Source organism: Saccopteryx bilineata, chromosome 6 (assembly GCF_036850765.1).
Source record: "Saccopteryx bilineata isolate mSacBil1 chromosome 6, mSacBil1_pri_phased_curated, whole genome shotgun sequence".
NCBI classification, from domain to species: domain Eukaryota; kingdom Metazoa; phylum Chordata; class Mammalia; order Chiroptera; family Emballonuridae; genus Saccopteryx; species Saccopteryx bilineata.
In genome coordinates this window covers 75,454,675-75,472,504 of record NC_089495.1, presented here as the reverse complement: position 1 = coordinate 75,472,504, position 17,830 = coordinate 75,454,675, and the positions used below count along the sequence as shown (strand labels likewise).

Here is a 17,830-nt window from a genome sequence, read left to right as displayed (position 1 = left end):
TTACAAAAAAGCAACAAACAGCCAGAATACAAGACTGTCTCTTCACCTTTGAACAGACAACTTTCCCAGTTTTATTAGAGGATGATTTGGTAACACATGTGTCAAGCCTTCTCCCTTGGACCCACTTCTTAATTGTTACTGAGCTGAGCTTCCAAGCTATTTAAAAATGTATCCTATTTCATAAACAACTGTAGTTAAATAAAATATTTTGACATTTAAAAATGACTTCAATTATGAACCAAACTTGATGACTCAAGTGTCAATTTTCTTCTTTTACCCAAAGAGAAATAAACTGCTAAGTTTTAGAAGTACACACAAACCGCTTCTCTACGTAACCTCTGCTGCAACATGGGTGGCTGCCAACCTTCCCAATAAGTTCATCCTGTTGCACATGGTACAAGCAAGTCCTCGTTAGGTCACATCATTTATGACACTTGGCAGCATTTGTGACACAAAAGCTAAAGCATCCACCTTAACCAAAATAGATTAGCTGGACCCTTGCTCGAAGTGTCATTACGGTCATTCAAGGCTATGTAAGTGGCACTTCAGAGTCAGCCGTGTGGGCATTGTGCAGAATGCCAAGGTATTACCCGGGGACAAAGAGAGTAACTAAAAACTTTTGTCATTTAGTAAACGGCAAGATTTCAGAGCTTCCACCGTTCATGCCACCTCGTATCTATAGTGTGATACTTGCTTCGTACTCTGATACTTCATCTTCACAAGAATATGAGATAAGGAGGTGTCAGTATGCCTGCTTTACAGATGGGAAAACTATGGCTTAGAGAAGGCAAATATAGTAATTTGCCCCAAATCATAAATTTAAAATCTGCTAGGGTCAGGTCTTATATTCAGGTCCCTTTGACCATTTATTTAAATGAACTTTCTACTAAAATTCTCACTAAAACATCTTGGGAAAGAGGGAGAAAGGGGAAGGAGAAAAGGAGGGAGGGAGAGGGAAATGCAGGGAGGGAGAGAGGAAGCGAGGAAGGAAGGAATACAACATAACTAATTTGGAAATTTTGAAGAAAATAAGGTAGTAAGATTTTACAAAATGTGGCATTAACACACTTTTTTTTTAGCAGAGACAGAGAGAGAAACAGAGAGAAACAGAGAAGGAGAGACAGGCAGGAAAAGAGAGAAATGAGAAGCATCAACTCCTAGTTACGCCACTTTAGTTGTTCATTGATTGCTTTTTCATGTGTGCCTTGACTGGGGGCTCCGGCTGAGCCAGTGACCCCATATTCAAGCCAGTGACCTTAGTTCAAGTCAGTGACTTTGAGATTCAAGCCAGTGACCTTTGGCCTCAAGCCAGCAACCTTTGGGCTCAAGCCAGTGACCATGGGGTCATGTCCATGATCCCATGCTCAAGCCAGCGACTCTGCACTTATGCTGATAAGCCTTCACTCAAGCCAGCAACCTCGGGGTGTCGAACCTCGGTCCTCAGCGTCCCAGGCCACTGTGCCACCGCCTGGTCAGGCATATTAACACAATTCTGAGTAATCTGTTAGATACTCTTTTTCTAGATTCTGTTTCTGCAGATAAAATAATAGCGTTGACAGCTGACCATGTTTGCTACAGGGCTTTTGTTAGAATTGAAGAACTTAAATCATTAAGGGAAATATCCATTAAAGCGTTTTGAGTCCTAACAAAATAAAAAGAAATACATAAGAGCATCATATATCAGAAGTTACTATGCCCTAATGCTCTACTGCACTTCCTTGACCTTGACACTTTGGAAGATAACAGACGAGTTATTTTATGGACTGTACAGAACAACTTGAGTTTGTTGATGTTTCCTCAGGATCAGGTTCAGGTGCTGCTCCTCTGGCATGAACACCAGAGAAGGGGTGCTGTATTTCTTTATCAGGTGTCCCACTGTTATGTTCAATTGGATTACTTAATTAAGGTGATGTCTGCCAAACTTCTGCATTGTAAAGTTATTATTTTCCTCTTTGTACTTAGTAAATATTAATTAAATTCAGTAACTATCCTAATCCCGACCAAACTCTCAATGTACACTTTTGTTTTTCATATCAGAATAAACTCATGGTTTCCTATTTTATGCAACAGATTATAGTCTGTTGCTATCACTTATTTCATGCTCATATTGTCTCAGATGTCACCAGTGGGAGCCTTTCATGGTTTTTATGTCTTTATGACATATCAGTATTTCTCTTTGAGCACTTCATTACTGTCCAGAATACAAGATATGCTCGTCTTATCCTGCACTTTCCTTGCAGTCTTGGCCATCTTTTGAAGAACAGACTTAGGATCCTGGTTCCCTCTTGTAGAATGATATATAGAATCCCAGACCTAGGTGTTCGCTGTCACCCAGCAAGACTTCATTTATTATCTGGTATTTGTAGAAGAACTGGTCCCAACTCCGTATCAGTGGACAGAGCCAGGGACCACATGTACACACTTACACAAACACAAACTCACATACATATGTGTTAATACATATCATGTATTATATATAAAGTTCTATTTCTCAAAAATAGGTAATAGATAGATAGATAAATGATAGATAGATAAAAAACCAAGACTTTACAGTTACTTCTGCTCTGAAACTTACAACACAGGATTCATTATAATTTCTCCCCTTTGTATATTTGTAATTCCCTTCTTCCAGCATCCCATTATCCTTAATACATTTATATATATTATATCAGTCCCCTGTGTATAGCCAGTCTCCACAACTGCCACCTCACAGACACTCCCCTCATCCTATTCAGGTTCTGACACCTATTCTGGGGCTGCCACCCCCAACCATGGATGCTCTCCTTACCCTGTACTGACTCTAATTCTTGTATGGGGCACCTTGAATGCTACTCCTCCACTCTGGCGCTGAGGCCCTGTGCTGGGCCACCAACTCAGGCTGCGACTCCCTGAAGGAAGTTGCCTTCCTAAACTGACCTCCTGCTCACCCCACGCTGGTTTCCACGTGAGTCAGGGGGCCACCCTACACACAGCGCCGAATATGCTCTGTCTCCCTGCTCTGAGCACTGTAGCCCCCCGCCCTCCATCCCCAACACACCTCCCTTGTTTGATCTCATCGAACAGTGTTAGGACTGAATTGTTCAGGAAGGAGAAAATAAAGGGGAAGAAGAATCACTTTGCTACTTCTGAGTAGAGTATTTTCTCCCTCCAAATTTACTAAAAGAAATATATAAATGGTTTTTAATTTACACTCACTATTTTCAGCATTTCCTATCAGCTCCTAAAATGATCAAAAGGTTTTCTTTATAACTTTATGTAGTAAGGGGTAAAACGTCCCTATAGTATTGGGCACCAATATTGTATTCTCCCTTTTCCATGCACAGATCTCTACTAACCTATCTCTACTACTAAATTCAGATATGATAAGCATCAGAATAAATCTACCTCTGAGAATTAAATTTAGTTTGTGAGGTCATTTTAAGTTAGTGTTAATAAAATTAAAGTTATCTTAGTAGTTTTTGTTTTGTTTGTTTTGTTTGTTTGTTTTTAAAAAGAGCTAGTTGAGAATGAGGCAAAGTAGTTACAAACACAGACATTAATACCTGAAAGAGTCTCGGTGTAATCTTACCCTTGAGAAGATATTTTCCAGGGAGCTAGTCAATGATCTCTTAGCTTTATTTTTTAGAATGTCAAGTTTGAACCTTCCACCGCTTGGTGTATGTTCCGGAATTATACTATTTGAAATAGTCTATAGAAAGAAAAACAGATGAACTTTAGTTTGGGAATACTCAAGGTTAAATGAAGCTTTAAAGACGGGCTTATAACTAAGCCATTAAAGAACACAAGAATTCTTCTGTAGCTCTATTACGGAGTAACAATTTAGGTTCCGCATTGTGAACACATAGATTATACAGAAAATAATTTACTTTCTAGTATTTTAAATAATAAAAAGGACAGAAATAAGACCTTTCCTTTATGCCTTTTCTTTCCACTAATTTATTTCTGCTGCATTTCACAAAAATTACCCTTGAGATGTTTTTATTGCTGTTAGTTTGATTAACTATAACCATCCTTTTTCAAGTTGCATAATTGTGTCCAAATTATCAAGGAAAGCACAGGAAATATGTTTCAGAAAACAAAGCATCTTCTGGTAACGCTGGATCCCCCTATGGCCTCTATAATCATTCCACTTTCACTTGTGAGTGGGTCATTTACCTTCTGGATTGACAACTCTTCACTGATAGTGCTAAACTGTATGGGAATCTACAATGTGTACTCTATATTAGGTTCTCTCTATAGTTCATCCTATTGATCTAACAAGCTACTGTGTACATTACATTTTTTCTTAGAGCCAGAAAACTTCCAAGACAGAAAGCTTATCATCATGCTTGAGGAGGGAATGTCTACATTAAGCAGGGACACAAACATGTAAGTATCAAATCTGGAAGGATGAAGATGGGTTGTGGGTCTCAGTGGTCAAGAAGAATAGGAGAGGCAAGATTCAGAGAAGTGGAGATAAGAGGATGAAGACATTCCCAGAACTGCAGATGGTGTTAGCAAAATCATAAAGACTAATGCTCATGCGATAGGGAGTCTCCTTCCTGTCCACCTTGACTTCTTTCTTCCTTCTTCTTCACAAACTTTTCTTGGTGCGAAAACCCTTCCTCTGGTCACATTAGCATAACAATGGGCCTTCCCAAGCAGGAAGGTAATTAGCAGTTTCACACATCACATGCCTGGGCAGCGGCCATTTTTAACCATAAAAGTGAGCAAACATAAAAATCACATTTTACAAACTTATTTGACCAACACCACCCCTCCCCTTTCTCACTCTCTCTTCTCTTCAATGCAGCCATGGCTCCATTGGTTCCCATAGGCTTGCCTTGGCCCAGGACACTGAGGATGGCTTTGTGGGGCCTCTGCCTCAGGCACTAAAAATAACTCAGTTGGGAGTAGCCCCAGATGGGCAGAGCACAGGCCCCAGCTGGGGACTGCCAGGTGGATGTTCCCTCCGCTTACTTGGAAAAGAAGAAAAAACAAATAAAAAAAAAACCCTAAAAGCAGTCCATGGTGGGTAGTCATGTCCTAGGGAGGTATTTTCCTCAAACAGAGGTCCATGCTTACTTTAATCAAGCCCGTCTGTCTCCGTCCTTTGCATCTACAATAATGCACCTGACAACATGCCTTTGAAATATAAAAGTAATCTTCCTGTCCCCCCAGGGTGCAGCCACCCCACCTGTGCAGAGACCACAAATCCCCTCACAGCTATCTTCACCATGTTAATTAACTATGAATTACCTTTTTCTTGCCTATGTAAAAAAAAAAGTTTAGTACTTTTTATCCCGTCCCAGAGATTTTCCGCTTTGCTTTCTCCCGCCTCACTAATCTACCACCAACCCAACTCAGTTCATGTAGCCCCTGTATGTCTCTGTATAAAATAAGTGGTAAAACCTCCATTTTCTGGAGCACTTGCTCAATCCTTGGAGACTCTGCTTCCCAGTAATTGTCAACAGTTTGGATCAAATAAACTCATAAAAAATTCTTACAGGTTTGGAAATTTCTTACACGGACACAAGAATCAACCACTGAATTCATAAATAAGTGGAACACCAAATCGATGTTTCTGTCCCTCTCTTCCTTTCTCTCTCTATTATCAATTTCAAAAAGATATAACCTGAATTAGTGTAAGAAGTAAATATATTATCCTCTCTTTATATGCTGTTGCTGGTAGTCTTCCTTTATTTATAGGCAGCTGGAAACACATTCTAAACCACCTGCACAAAAAATACCCCTTAGTTTGCAGTTACAATAACTGTTTATATGGTACTACTGTTTCTTTGGGTGTGTTAGGTAAACAAGCGTTTCTTTTCAGGCTTGCTCTCTTGTACTGGGGCAGCGCCATGTGTGTAGTCTATGAAAGGCTGAGGGTGTTTGCCCTCAGGGTGGCAGACTGCAAGTTGAGGATTGTCTGCCGCAGTGGGGAGGGGCAACTGTTTGCTACTGTTTGCTGGAGAAGGGTTTTTTCCCCCAGCCTAGTTTGCTGGGGAGAGAGAGACAGAGAGAGGTGAGGGGCTTGAGCACTGAGATTTCACCCAGCCTGTTTGGCTAAGGAATGCTGAGGGGCTTTGGGAGCCCTGCCTGTCTGTTTGTCTGCCATTACAAGACTTTAATAAATGGAATGGCCCACCATTTCCTGTCTCCACTGTTCCTTTACCATCTGCCAAATCCAATGTGAACCTGCATGGCCATGGCGGCAGCCATCGGCCCTACAGGGCGTTTACTGTTTACCATTCAAGTCTGTGTAAACTTTTAATCAAATATGTGTTTAAAGGGGTTCAGAGGAGGTCTCCCCAAGATGTGCTAACTTTGGTGAATTATTTTGAACTGAAGACAATCATGACCCTGTGGGCTTACAAGGAACTTTTGCCTCTTCTTTAAAGAATTTAAATCAGAGGCCTTGCCCATAACACAAGTGATCACCAGAAATAACTTATGATCTATCTATAGGGCAGAGCAAACTTATTTCATTTATTTACTTATTTATTTATTTAAGTGAGAGGAGAGGAGATAGAGTTTATCATGTACCCTGACCAGATCCACCCAGCAACCCCTGATGCTCTGCTCTTCTGGGGATGATGCTCTGTCCATCTCAACTGAGCTATTTTTAGCACCTGAGGCAGAGGCGCAACAGAGCAATCCTCAGCACCTGGGGCCAACAAGTTCAAATCAATCGAGCCATGGCTATGGGAGGGGAAGAGAGAGAGCAACAGAAGAGGGAGTGGCAGGGGAGGAGAACCAGATGGTCCCTTCTCCTGTGTGCCCTGACCAGGAATCAAACCTGGGACTTCCACATGCCAGGCTGATGCTCTACCACTGAACCAACCAGCCAGAGCCACCAACTTCTAGTTACTGAACATCTGTTATCATTTTCTTATACTGCAGTGACCTTCCTCCCCACAGAAGCCCACGGAACTTGACTCCGTCCTTACCTCAGAATGTCACACTGACCTCATTTTCCCTTTCTGTCTCCAAATCTCTCTACTATGTGGGGGTCTCTGACTCTCTCAAGTATGTGGGGTTCTCATATACATGAATATAATTAAATTTGGTCATTTTCTCTTATTAACTGTCTTATAGCAGGAAGCGGCCCGATGGAGGACAGACACTCAGATAACTTTATTAGAGGAAAAGAGAATTTATTAAAAGCCGTTGGAGCATGTGGGATTAGTAGCTCCAAAGACGCGTGTTTCCCGAAATTGATTTTCTTACAGATTATAAACCTTTATAGTATCTAAGCAATGAGCATGTGATTTCTTTGTTTAAGGTTTCCCAGGAGTCAAGGAGAGGGGAGGGAAAGTTTCAGTGGGATCAGCAAGAGGGAAGGAGTTTCCAGATCACTGGTCATAGTTACATACAGATCCTGTTCTTGCATTGTATTGTAAGTGACTCTAAGCACCCATTTAGAGAACTATGGGATGTAGTTAATTGATCACTGGCTGACTCGATTACCCCTGCTGGCTCCTTTCCCTTGTATTCTTTTTGTTTCTTCCCTCCCAGGGAAGAGGGGGGCCCACCCCTCCTTCCTCAGTCACATGTCTATTTGATTATTAGACCAGCCAAAAACTCCTACAAGGATGGGTGAAAGTATCTTCCTCCCCCATATGTTCATACAAAATTTGAAATGAAATAATGGACTAATGTAACTTAAAAATTCATGTTCATTCTAAATCATGAACATATTATTGTTTTCACATAAAAAACACAAGTGTTTTTACATTTTAAAACCATAATTATCTCAATGTGCCAAGGCCTATTAAAATTTCCTATGACACTCCTAAAATGCTGAAAAATAAATCTGGTAGGACTTTAGTCCTAAAGATAAGAACACAAAGGAAGAAAACTCCTTTCTCACTTTCTGTGATAATTTGACTAAATATAGAAGCAAACACTAGCAGATCAAGGAGAAAACCTCTTCTCACCGATGGGCCTTCCCCGATGTGAACGTGTGTCTTCTGCTTGGCTTCACACAGCTGCCTCAGATGTAAAATCACAAGTTCATTTTCCTCCTGGTCATTGACTGGCTTCATTTTCTGTTGAACAGACAAACCAAGAGCACACTATGGCAACACGGCTCCTCTTGTTCTATTTTATTCCCACTTGGCCTTATCTGTCTGGCAGACAAAGACAAATAAAGCTCAGCCTTTAACTGCTCGTAGGAGGAAAAGTAACAGTGGCATTCTCGCTACTCTCAAATAGTGTAACAGGATACATATCTTTAACTTCAGATACAGAAACAAGAGAAGGAACTTCGGGAAAACAGGCTATAATTCCCATTACTTATGTCTCATTTGCAAGAATTGTAAGTAATGTTACCTGGACTCTTTCAAAGATGTCAGCTTGCTCATTATCTGTCAGTGATGAGAGGTGCCTCTGAATTACCAGTTTGGCTCTTGGAGGGTAGAGACCTAAGGAAAATGAGGGGTAAGTATTAAGCAGAGTGTAGCTGCAGAAAGCAGTATATAATGTGTCACCACCTATCCTTTCACCAACAGGCTCTGAAGTTAAATCTTCTCTGGGAGATGAGTCCCTGCCTATAGCAAACTTTGGAACACTACAGTGCAATCATTAAAACATAATGTGAGGTGATATCTCATTGTGGTTTTAATTTGCATTTCTCTAATGATTAGTGATGTTGAGCATTTTTTCATATGCCTATTGGCCATCTGTATGTCCTCTTTGGAGAAATGCTTATTCATTTATTTTGCCCATTTTTTTATTGGATTGTTTCTCTTTCTGGTGTTGAGATTTACCAGTTCTTTATAAATTTTGGTTATTAACCCCTTATCAGACGTACTGTCAAATATGTTCTCCCATTGTGTAGTTTGTCTTTTTATTCTGTTCTTATTGTCTTTGGCTGTGCAAAAGCTTTTTAGTTTGATATAGTCCCATTTGTTTATCCTGTCTTTTATTCCACTTGCCCGTGGAGATAAATAACATTATATGGAGTGAAATAAGTAAATCAGAAAAAAACTAAGAACTATATGAATCCATACATAGATGGGACATAAAAATGAGACTCAAAGACATGGACAAGAATGTGATGGTAACAGGGGGTGGGGTGGGGGATGGGGAGGGGGTGAGGAAGGAGGGGGGGTGGGGTAGGGGAGGGGCACAAAGAAAACCAGATAGAAGGTGACAGAAGACAACTTGATTTTGGGTGAGGGGTATGCAGTATAATCAAATGTCAAAATCTGGAGATATTTTCTCGGAACATATGTACCCTGATTTGTCAATGTCACTGCATTAAAATTAATAAAAATAAGATTAAAAAATCATAATGGGAAACCTCATCACCAAAACCACTGGCCCCTTGCCAGTGATGCTGAAGTCACATTTACTAACAAAAAAAAAAATTCCTAAATCATACCACACCAACAGCTTAGTCATATACCATTGAATATGGTAGCAATTTAACTAGTCAACACAGAAACTTTTGGTAAATTAACATCCTAGTTCCTGACATAGAAGTAAATGCTAACCACTAGCTTTGGCCAAAATCTCTAAGAATAAAACCTGACCTTTGAAGAAAGAAAGAAAGAAAGAGAAACTGATAATGTTAAAAGGCAGAGCTCCAGCCGAGACTGGCATCCCACCCCCTCGCCCAGGTCTTGTCGTGTGGTAATAAAACTTCAAGGACAACATTAATATTTAGTGACATTTTCAATGGTGCTGTTTTACCAAGAAATTGTTTACTTCTTTATATCATGTTATTTATATATCTATCACATTGTTACACATAATTTTTATTAAATGCATGGGCACACACACAAAACAAATATTTTCTAAGAAAACATTTTTGTTTTTATAATTGTTTTAAAAAGAGAAAATATAATTTATATTTACAGTGATTCACATGACCATGTTTTTTTTGTTGTTGTTGTTTTTGTGACAGAGACAGAGAGCAGGACAGATAGGGACAGACAGACAGGAAGGGAGAGAGACGAGAAGCATCAGTTCTTTGTTGCGGCACCTTAGTTGTTCATTGATTGCTTTCTCATATGTGCCTTTACCGGGGGGCTACAGCAGACTAAGTGACCCCTTGCTTAAACCAGTGACCTTGGGTTCAAGCGGGTGAGCTGTGCTTAAACCAGATAAGCCCACGCTCAAGCCGGCAACCTTGGGGTTTCGAACCTGAGCCCTCTGCGTCCCAGTCCGACACTCTATCGGACAAATTCCCTTAGGTACCACTTATAATACTGCTACTATACTTTGATTAGAAAAGGGATACCTAGCTATATATATATAATATCTACCAAACCTTACAGTAATCTGGCACTTTAAAAATCACTGAAAGAATTACATCAAAACATGCATTGTTTTAAAAAGAACTAGAATTATTTGCATGGCTGTCAGAATGTAAACAGTGCTACCACTGGAACTGTTTTAAACCATTCGTATGGTGCACCCTGGGAGAAAGAAAAGCCACTGAAAACTGCCGCTCTGCCTGGCTCTGTGCAGGGCACAGCACGACCCTGGGCCCGCCCCGTGACTGCACACAGAAACGGGGCACTGACGCTCATTTGCATATGTGATGACACCTCTACCATAGCTCATTGACTGGCAAAGTCTCCATTAAGAGGTTCCCTAGTCAAATATACTGCTCACAAAACTCAGGGGATATTTCAAAATGAATATGAAGCGATAAAATATCCCCTGATTTTTGTGAGCAGTTTATTAAGAAACTGATTCACATGATTGTTTTTATTTTATGTTGTTTACTATTCTAAGATAAAACAAGGGAGAAGTAGAGAGGGCAGTTATTTGAAATATGTAACTAAATCCACAGCCCCAGAAGTTTCTTTAAACCTTTATGTCAGTAGAGAATTGGAAACAGCTGGAGCTTATTTTCAGACTCTACATGCCCCCTCCATCGCTGCGAATGTGACTTGACTTCCTTCCTCTCCCCGTTTTGAAATCACAGATAAGTGAATTACTGACACTAAGAGGTAAGTATATTATTTATCCCTCATGCTTGTTAGTGTAGAAAGACAAGACTGAGATCATCGCTCCACCCCCATGATGCCCAACATCACTTGAGTTTCACATCCTGCGGTCTGGTCCTGGGGAGCTAGACCTCCCCTTAGACATTGCCTCCTGGATCCACTTTGGTCCACAGGCTGGCTGGCCCTGTGCCTTCAGTCTAAATGGTGAGACTCACTTGACATAGGCATAGTCGATTAGCATACCCATCAGCTTACATCAGCACACTTACCTACTTCCTTTTTAAAAAAAAATAAAAATAGAACTCATTAATGCAGCCAAACATATTGGCAGGATAATATAATCCTCAGTAAGTCATATGAAATAGTATCTACATACTACTTTTGGGGGGGGGGAGAGAGGGAGAACAAAGGGAAGAGAGAGAGAGGTGGAGAGAGAGCGAGAGGATGGGAGAGAAAGGGAACAGGGAAAGAAGAGAAAGAGAGAAAAGGGGAGAGAGAGGGAAAAGAAAACGGGAGAGAGAGAAAGAGAGAATGACACATCAACTCGTTGTCTCTGACTGGGGCTCCAACCAGCAACCTCGACCCCAGGGTCAGGCCATAACCCCCCAGCCCCGGGGCTGCCTTGGGATTGAACCGGCACCCTCAGGGCCAGCGCCCTGGGGTTGAGCCCCGGTGGGTTGGAGCCCCGAGAGCTCCAACACCATTCTCTCTATCTACTGGGCCACTGGCCAGGGCTATACACACTACTATTAAATATCTTCCTCACTAAATTCCTATTTCTACTAATTTCTGTTGAATCTAAATGCGGTCCTTTTCCCAGCTTTACACTTTGTACCTAAGCATAAAACAAATTTAGAATTCATGCTGCTGTCTTACTTAGGTAAAAATAACCCTCTGGGAAACAAACACACCAGTGCCCAGCTTCAAGGCAGCTGGGCCCTGAAAACCCCTGCCTTCTGCTCGTCCCTCAGGGAGAAGGCATCGGTGGCTCTGGAGACAGACCGAACAAGTTCAAGTCCTGGTCTGCCCTTCCAAGCGCATATTTCTCAACTTTGTGTCTTGCTGCCTCAGTTTCCAGGTGAGTAAAATGAGGATTAAAAACAGTACCTGACTTTTGGGGTTTCTATGTGGATTAAGCAAAAGACAATAGTGCCTAGACACAGTGACTCCTGTAGTTATTACTCTCATGCTCACAATGACAGCACTGCCTGTCTTACGCTCCCTGCATGACCTCAAAGGCAAGGATCAGAGAAAGCGCTATCCGAGGCCTCTGGGAAAGAGCCTGTGTGAATCTTTTCCCAGTCAACATGGACCTCTCCTTTGCTCCCTTCAGATAGATGCATAATTAAAAGCTAGGAAAGCTTAAGTTTTAGAGTCCCTTCAAGACCTCAGGAGGGGCTCTGCTAATTCTGGATTCATAACTTGTATGCTTTCTCTTTAGAAAGGTCTTTAAAACTATAAACACCTCAGGTGCCACCAAACTGAGGTCCAGCCCTATATACATATAGACAGAGTCCTTCCTATCTGCTACCACTCCTCCCGGGTGTTAGAACCAGCTTCTCACGAACTATCTACGTGCGTGAGAGCTTAAAACTTCTTTTCTGTAACAGAAAATATACTTTAAAACACACCTACACAAAGAGAAAAAACAACAACTACAATGCAGTTTTTAAAAAGAGAAATACAAAGTTCCTTCTTTACTAAAGTGTTTAGCTCTGTCTACATAGACATAATTTATTTCTATAGTGTGAGGTTTGAAAACTAAAAATTCAAAGGGGAAAATATTATTCATCATTATGCTGTTAACATTTGGGGAAAAGAAGTCACTACCGTTATATATAGACTTGCTTTTTAATTTTATTACCCAAGTAATATAAGTTGTACATTTTTTTTAATGTAAGTTGTACATTTTAAAAATACTAGAACACTGTCAATAGAGCTAAATTTGCCTTTTATTAGTGAGCACAAAGGCACGAAAGAAAAATGATTTGTATAGATTCAAACTGTCTTCCCTAAAATATTTAAGTCCAGGAGGAAGAAGAAGAACTTGATAGTAGAATACTGCTGAGACCACCCCGACCAGGTGACAAGGTGGATGCGGCACCATTCTGTAGTGAGAGGAGGGACTCACTGCAAATGGGAGGAGACATCAAGACAGGCCCAGCTAAGAGACATGGAGCAAAATAACTGAGCAACACTCACTGGGGATGTTATGGTCACAAAAGACAAGGGAAGACTGAGAAAGAGCTGCAGACTGCAGGGGGTGAGGGTGAAACAACTGCATATAACCTGGGACCCTAACTGAAATCCTGGAACCGAAAAGAGGCATGAGTGAGAAAATGGTGAAGATGAAATCGGGTGCTTAGTTTGGATAATAATATTGTACCAGTGTTAATATTCTGTTCTGATCATTGTACTGGGTTACGGAAGATGTTAACAGTGGGGGTGGATCGGGGAGGGATATTTGGAAACCCACTGCAACTTCTACATAAGTCTAAAAGTAGACCACATTAAAAAATAGTTTTGAAGAAAAAAATGATACCATTCTATGTATTTTTTCAGATATAGTATCAAAGTGTAGGTGTTATTCAGCAAGATATTTTTGACTCAATAATGTAATTTTGAGATGTGTTCAAGTTGATAAAGTTATAATTCATTTTTATTAATTGCACCAGTATATGAACATACTTTAATTATGCTACTGATAAACATCTAGGTTGTTTCCAATTTTCTATTACAAATAGAAAGGTTGTATTTACAAATAATACAACCTTGAAAATAAAAGTGTTGCATTTTGAATCTACATAACAGTTTCTCTTATTAAGACATGGAACTGCTGGTTAACATGATATATGCAATTTTAGGTTAGTGAGTTTCTATTAATTGTCCCCCCAAAATGGCTATGCTAATTTGCACTCCATTCAGCATCACATAAATGTATCAATACCTCTACGATTTCACCAGTAGTTAGTCTGATGAGTATCTTATTGTTTTCATTTTCCTGTCTGACATGTAGTAAGATAGAGCATCTTCTCATTATTATTATTGGATCTTTTACTTTCCTTTTCAGAGGAGTGTTTTTAATATGGTTTGTGTCATTTCCAACCTGTGGTTTTATCTTTTTCTTATAGATAATAAGACTTCTTACAAATTCTTAATACCAAGCCACCAATTCCTCATTTGTCATTTATCACTCAACTTCCAAGGAAGCAGTTACTATGTAAAAATTTAAAATTTTTATAAAGTCAAATCTGGTAATGTCTTCTTTTAATAGTTTTTGCATTTTTGCATCTTAATAAAGGCTTCTTTGCCTGACCAGCCAGTGATGCAGTGGATAGAGTGTCGACCTAGGATGCAGAGGACCCAGGTTTGAAACGTTGAGGTTGTGGACTTGAGCATAGGATCATAGACATGACCCCATGGTCACTGACTTGAGCCCAAGGTTGCTAGCTTGAGCTCAAGGTCACTGGCTCAGTTGGAGTTCTACCCCCCAATCAAGGCACATAGGAGAAAGCAATCAATGAATGACTAAGGTGCCATAACAAAGAATTGATGCTTCTTATCTTTCTCCCTTCCTGTCTGTCTGTCCCTATCTGTCCCTCTCTCTGTCTTTCTTGCTAAAAATAAGTACAAAAATAAATAAAATAAAAGCTTCTCTGTTTAAGGACATAATAATATTCTTTTTTATAATTATTTTAATATTTTGTTTGTTTACACACCAAGGACTTTGATCCATCGACAATGACATTTAAGAGGGTAAGTAGAAGAAATCTTTCTCTCTTTGGATAGCATATGGATCTAACACCATTTATTGAGTGATTCAGCCTTTCCTCTACAGATTTATAATGTTCCCTTTACCATACACCAAAAAATGTAGCATTTTAGGAAAGCTTATATATATATATATATATATATATATATATATATATATATATATATATATTTGAAAACAATGTGAATGTGCATTCTATAAAATTATAATTACAAATTTTAAAACCTGAATATCACATTTAAATAGTCCTCAATCACAGAGCTGAGTTAAATAAATGCTGCCGTTCGCCATGGATTCTGCCCCGTGCCTGTGATCCTGCTGCCTACTGAACAGGAATCACAACTTGCATTTACAGGGACTAGACCATCTCTGCTTTGTCTGCAGTGTGCACTCTCCCGGTCCAGTATAACACCCATCATGCTGAACTGCGTTCACTGGCTCACATGCCTGTCTTCCACTCTAGCCTGCGGGCTTTCTGAAGGCACAGTCCTCATCTCAAGCACTTCCAAAGCCCCAGTGTTTAGCACACTGCCTGCTGCAAAGGAGAGGCTTACCACGTGTTTATTAAATTGTGTTTCTTCTCTTGTGCTGTATTTTTCCAATTTTGTTAGTAAGAAATAACAAGAAGAAAGGGAAGGTGAGTCATGCCGCGCTACTCCTCCCGAGAACACTTCTTTTTTAAAAAACCTGCTTTATGATATCACACTTATCTCTGTCATGTTAAAATGTCCCTCAAAGCACACAGAAGTTCCATTCACATCATCAGGTGAAAAGGTTTGAAAAAGGAGAGACTTAAATAGTCGACATTCTGAGATGGTTTTGCCTCTCTCCATTCATTGAACAAATATTTGGTCAGTTCTCACTATGTACATAGCACAGTTTTAAGAAGTGTGGGAAATACAAGTTCCTTCCTTGAGACTGCCTTCAGGGAAAAAAAAAAGTTAAAAATGAAAAAGGGAGAGAAGGAAAGAGAGGCGGTGGGGGAAGCCAAGTGCCTTGGAGAGACAAGGATTCTTTGGGCCCTTGTTTCATCTCGAAACAAAGAACCTTTCAATGACAGTAGCAACTTTCTGGCTTCCCAAAGGACAACGCAAACTCCTCTTTCCCAAAGGCTAGATTATATTGTACCTTCAATCCTTTCACAGAGCTTATGCAAAGAGTGCATAGGGCAGGCCTCGCACAGCTTAACCTGGGTCTTGGCACTCTGCAGGGCGGCCGCCGTACTGAACGCCTGCTTCAGAGTCAGCATAACCTCGTCCACCTACAGGGAGAAACAAAACTCGGGTCTGTAAAAGTTGCTTTCATGGTAACACATTAAAATCCCAATAGCAATGTGAGAGCTCACTGCTGAAGACTCAGCAATAAATAATGTAATGTTGATGACTACAGAACTTTCAGAGAGAATATATTGTCTTGAAGTTAGAGCTTCAGTTATACACATAAGTAAAAGCTGGATGAAATAAGACCAATGTCATGTGTATACTATAATATTGATCTGTTACTTAAATGCTATTTTTTAATCCAACTAAGTGTTATGCTCTCACAGTTCGATGATCAATCAGGTCTCTGTTTAAATAGTTATTCAGATAAAGAGCTCTTTAGAAGATTTACCTGCAATATATAGTGAGTGACAAAATAGATTTACTATTCACTTGTGTTAGCAGGTATCCTATTTACTTTACCCTTTCGGACCGTTTTTAGTATAAAAACAAATAAAGCATATTTAAGTGAAGTTCTGGGGAGAAACGAGTTCAATTTAAATAATGTTGGGGAAGTCTACAAAGGTTGCTCATCTCATGTCTGTGTCTTCTAATTTATTATCATTTTCCTTTTGATTTGAGACACTAAGAAGTTCTGGCATCGTGTTGTCTAATAAAATAGCGGGTCGCACCATGGGGCTAGCAGCTTGGAAACTGCCAGCTACTTTCTTCCTGGCTTTTCCAATGACTCAGTCAGTAGGTTGGAACCTTAGCATTCTAGTTTCCTGGTTGCTTTTTTGGGTCGACTAATAGCTCATCCTCAGACACTGTTAAACCAACTTCAGGCCATGTGGCCTTCCCTGGGAAACAAATACCAATGTAAGGTGTGGTTTTCCCACACACTGTAGAACTAAGATCAAAATCTAAAATCTAGATAGAGAGCTGCAGAGACTAAGGGGCTCATCAGAACTACTTTGATATTCAGAACTGTTACCATGCTTGTAGCTGTTTTTCTTTTTGAAGATTCTTTTTCCCCTTCCTTCCCCTACTGCTTAGTTGAAAAACAACCTAACATTTAAAGAATTTAATCTACTTCTGCATTTGAATGTATGCAGAGCCTGGAATAAAAAGAAACTCGGCCTGGCCTGTGGTGGTACAGTGGATAAAGCGTTGACCTGGCATGCTAAGGTCGCAGGTTCGAAACCCTGGGCTTGCCCAGTCAAGGCACATATGGGAGTTGATGATTCCTGTTCTTCCCCCCTTCTCTCTTTCTCTCTCTCTCTCTCTCTCTCTCTTCTGCCACCTCTCTAAAATGGATAAATGAAAAATTTAAAAAAGAAACTCTATTCTTCTAATATTACTAAAAGTAGAGCTCAAACACTAAGCAAGCAGCCAGTCACTATTCAGTTATGCTTTACTTACTATATTATCAATTTTGAAAAGACTTATGAATAATTTTATGTCACTCCCTGAATTAAAATGGCTTATTCATACAATGTTCTTGAAAATAAAAGCACTACATGTTTTTTTGGGGTTTTTTTTCTTTTTGTATTTTTCTGAAGCTGGAAACGGGGAGGCAGTCAGACAGACTCCCACATGCACCCGACCGGGATCCACCCGGCATGCCCACCAGGGGGCGATGCTCTACCCCTCTGGGCGTCACTCTGTCAGTCTAGCGCCTGAGGCAGAGGCCATGGAGCCATCCCCAGCGCCCGGGCCATCTTTGCTCCAATGGAGCCTTGGCTGCGGGAGGGGAAGAGAGAGACAGAGAGGAAGGAGAGGGGGAGGGGTGGAGAAGCAGATGGGCGGTTCTCCTGTGTGCCCTGGCCGGGAATCGAACCCAGGACTTCCGCATGCCAGGCCGACGCTCTACCACTGAGCCAACTGGCCAGGGCAGCACTACATGTTTAATGCCC

General features: G+C 40.5%; 1 protein-coding gene across 4 annotated transcripts in view; it reads right to left on the bottom strand.

Annotated features, from left to right (window-relative positions):
• TBC1D4 (TBC1 domain family member 4) overlaps nt 1–17,830 on the bottom strand; it is a 227,868-nt gene that overhangs the window by 56,147 nt on the left and 153,891 nt on the right. For all 4 annotated transcript variants that reach the window (XM_066237875.1, XM_066237876.1, XM_066237877.1 and 1 more), the window contains 4 exons: nt 15,844–15,976; nt 8,314–8,405; nt 7,920–8,030; nt 3,569–3,688 (listed from right to left, as the gene is read on the bottom strand). In XM_066237875.1, the coding sequence (XP_066093972.1) occupies nt 3,569–3,688; nt 7,920–8,030; nt 8,314–8,405; nt 15,844–15,976 (456 nt within the window). The remainder of the gene's footprint in view (nt 1–3,568; nt 3,689–7,919; nt 8,031–8,313; nt 8,406–15,843; nt 15,977–17,830) is intronic.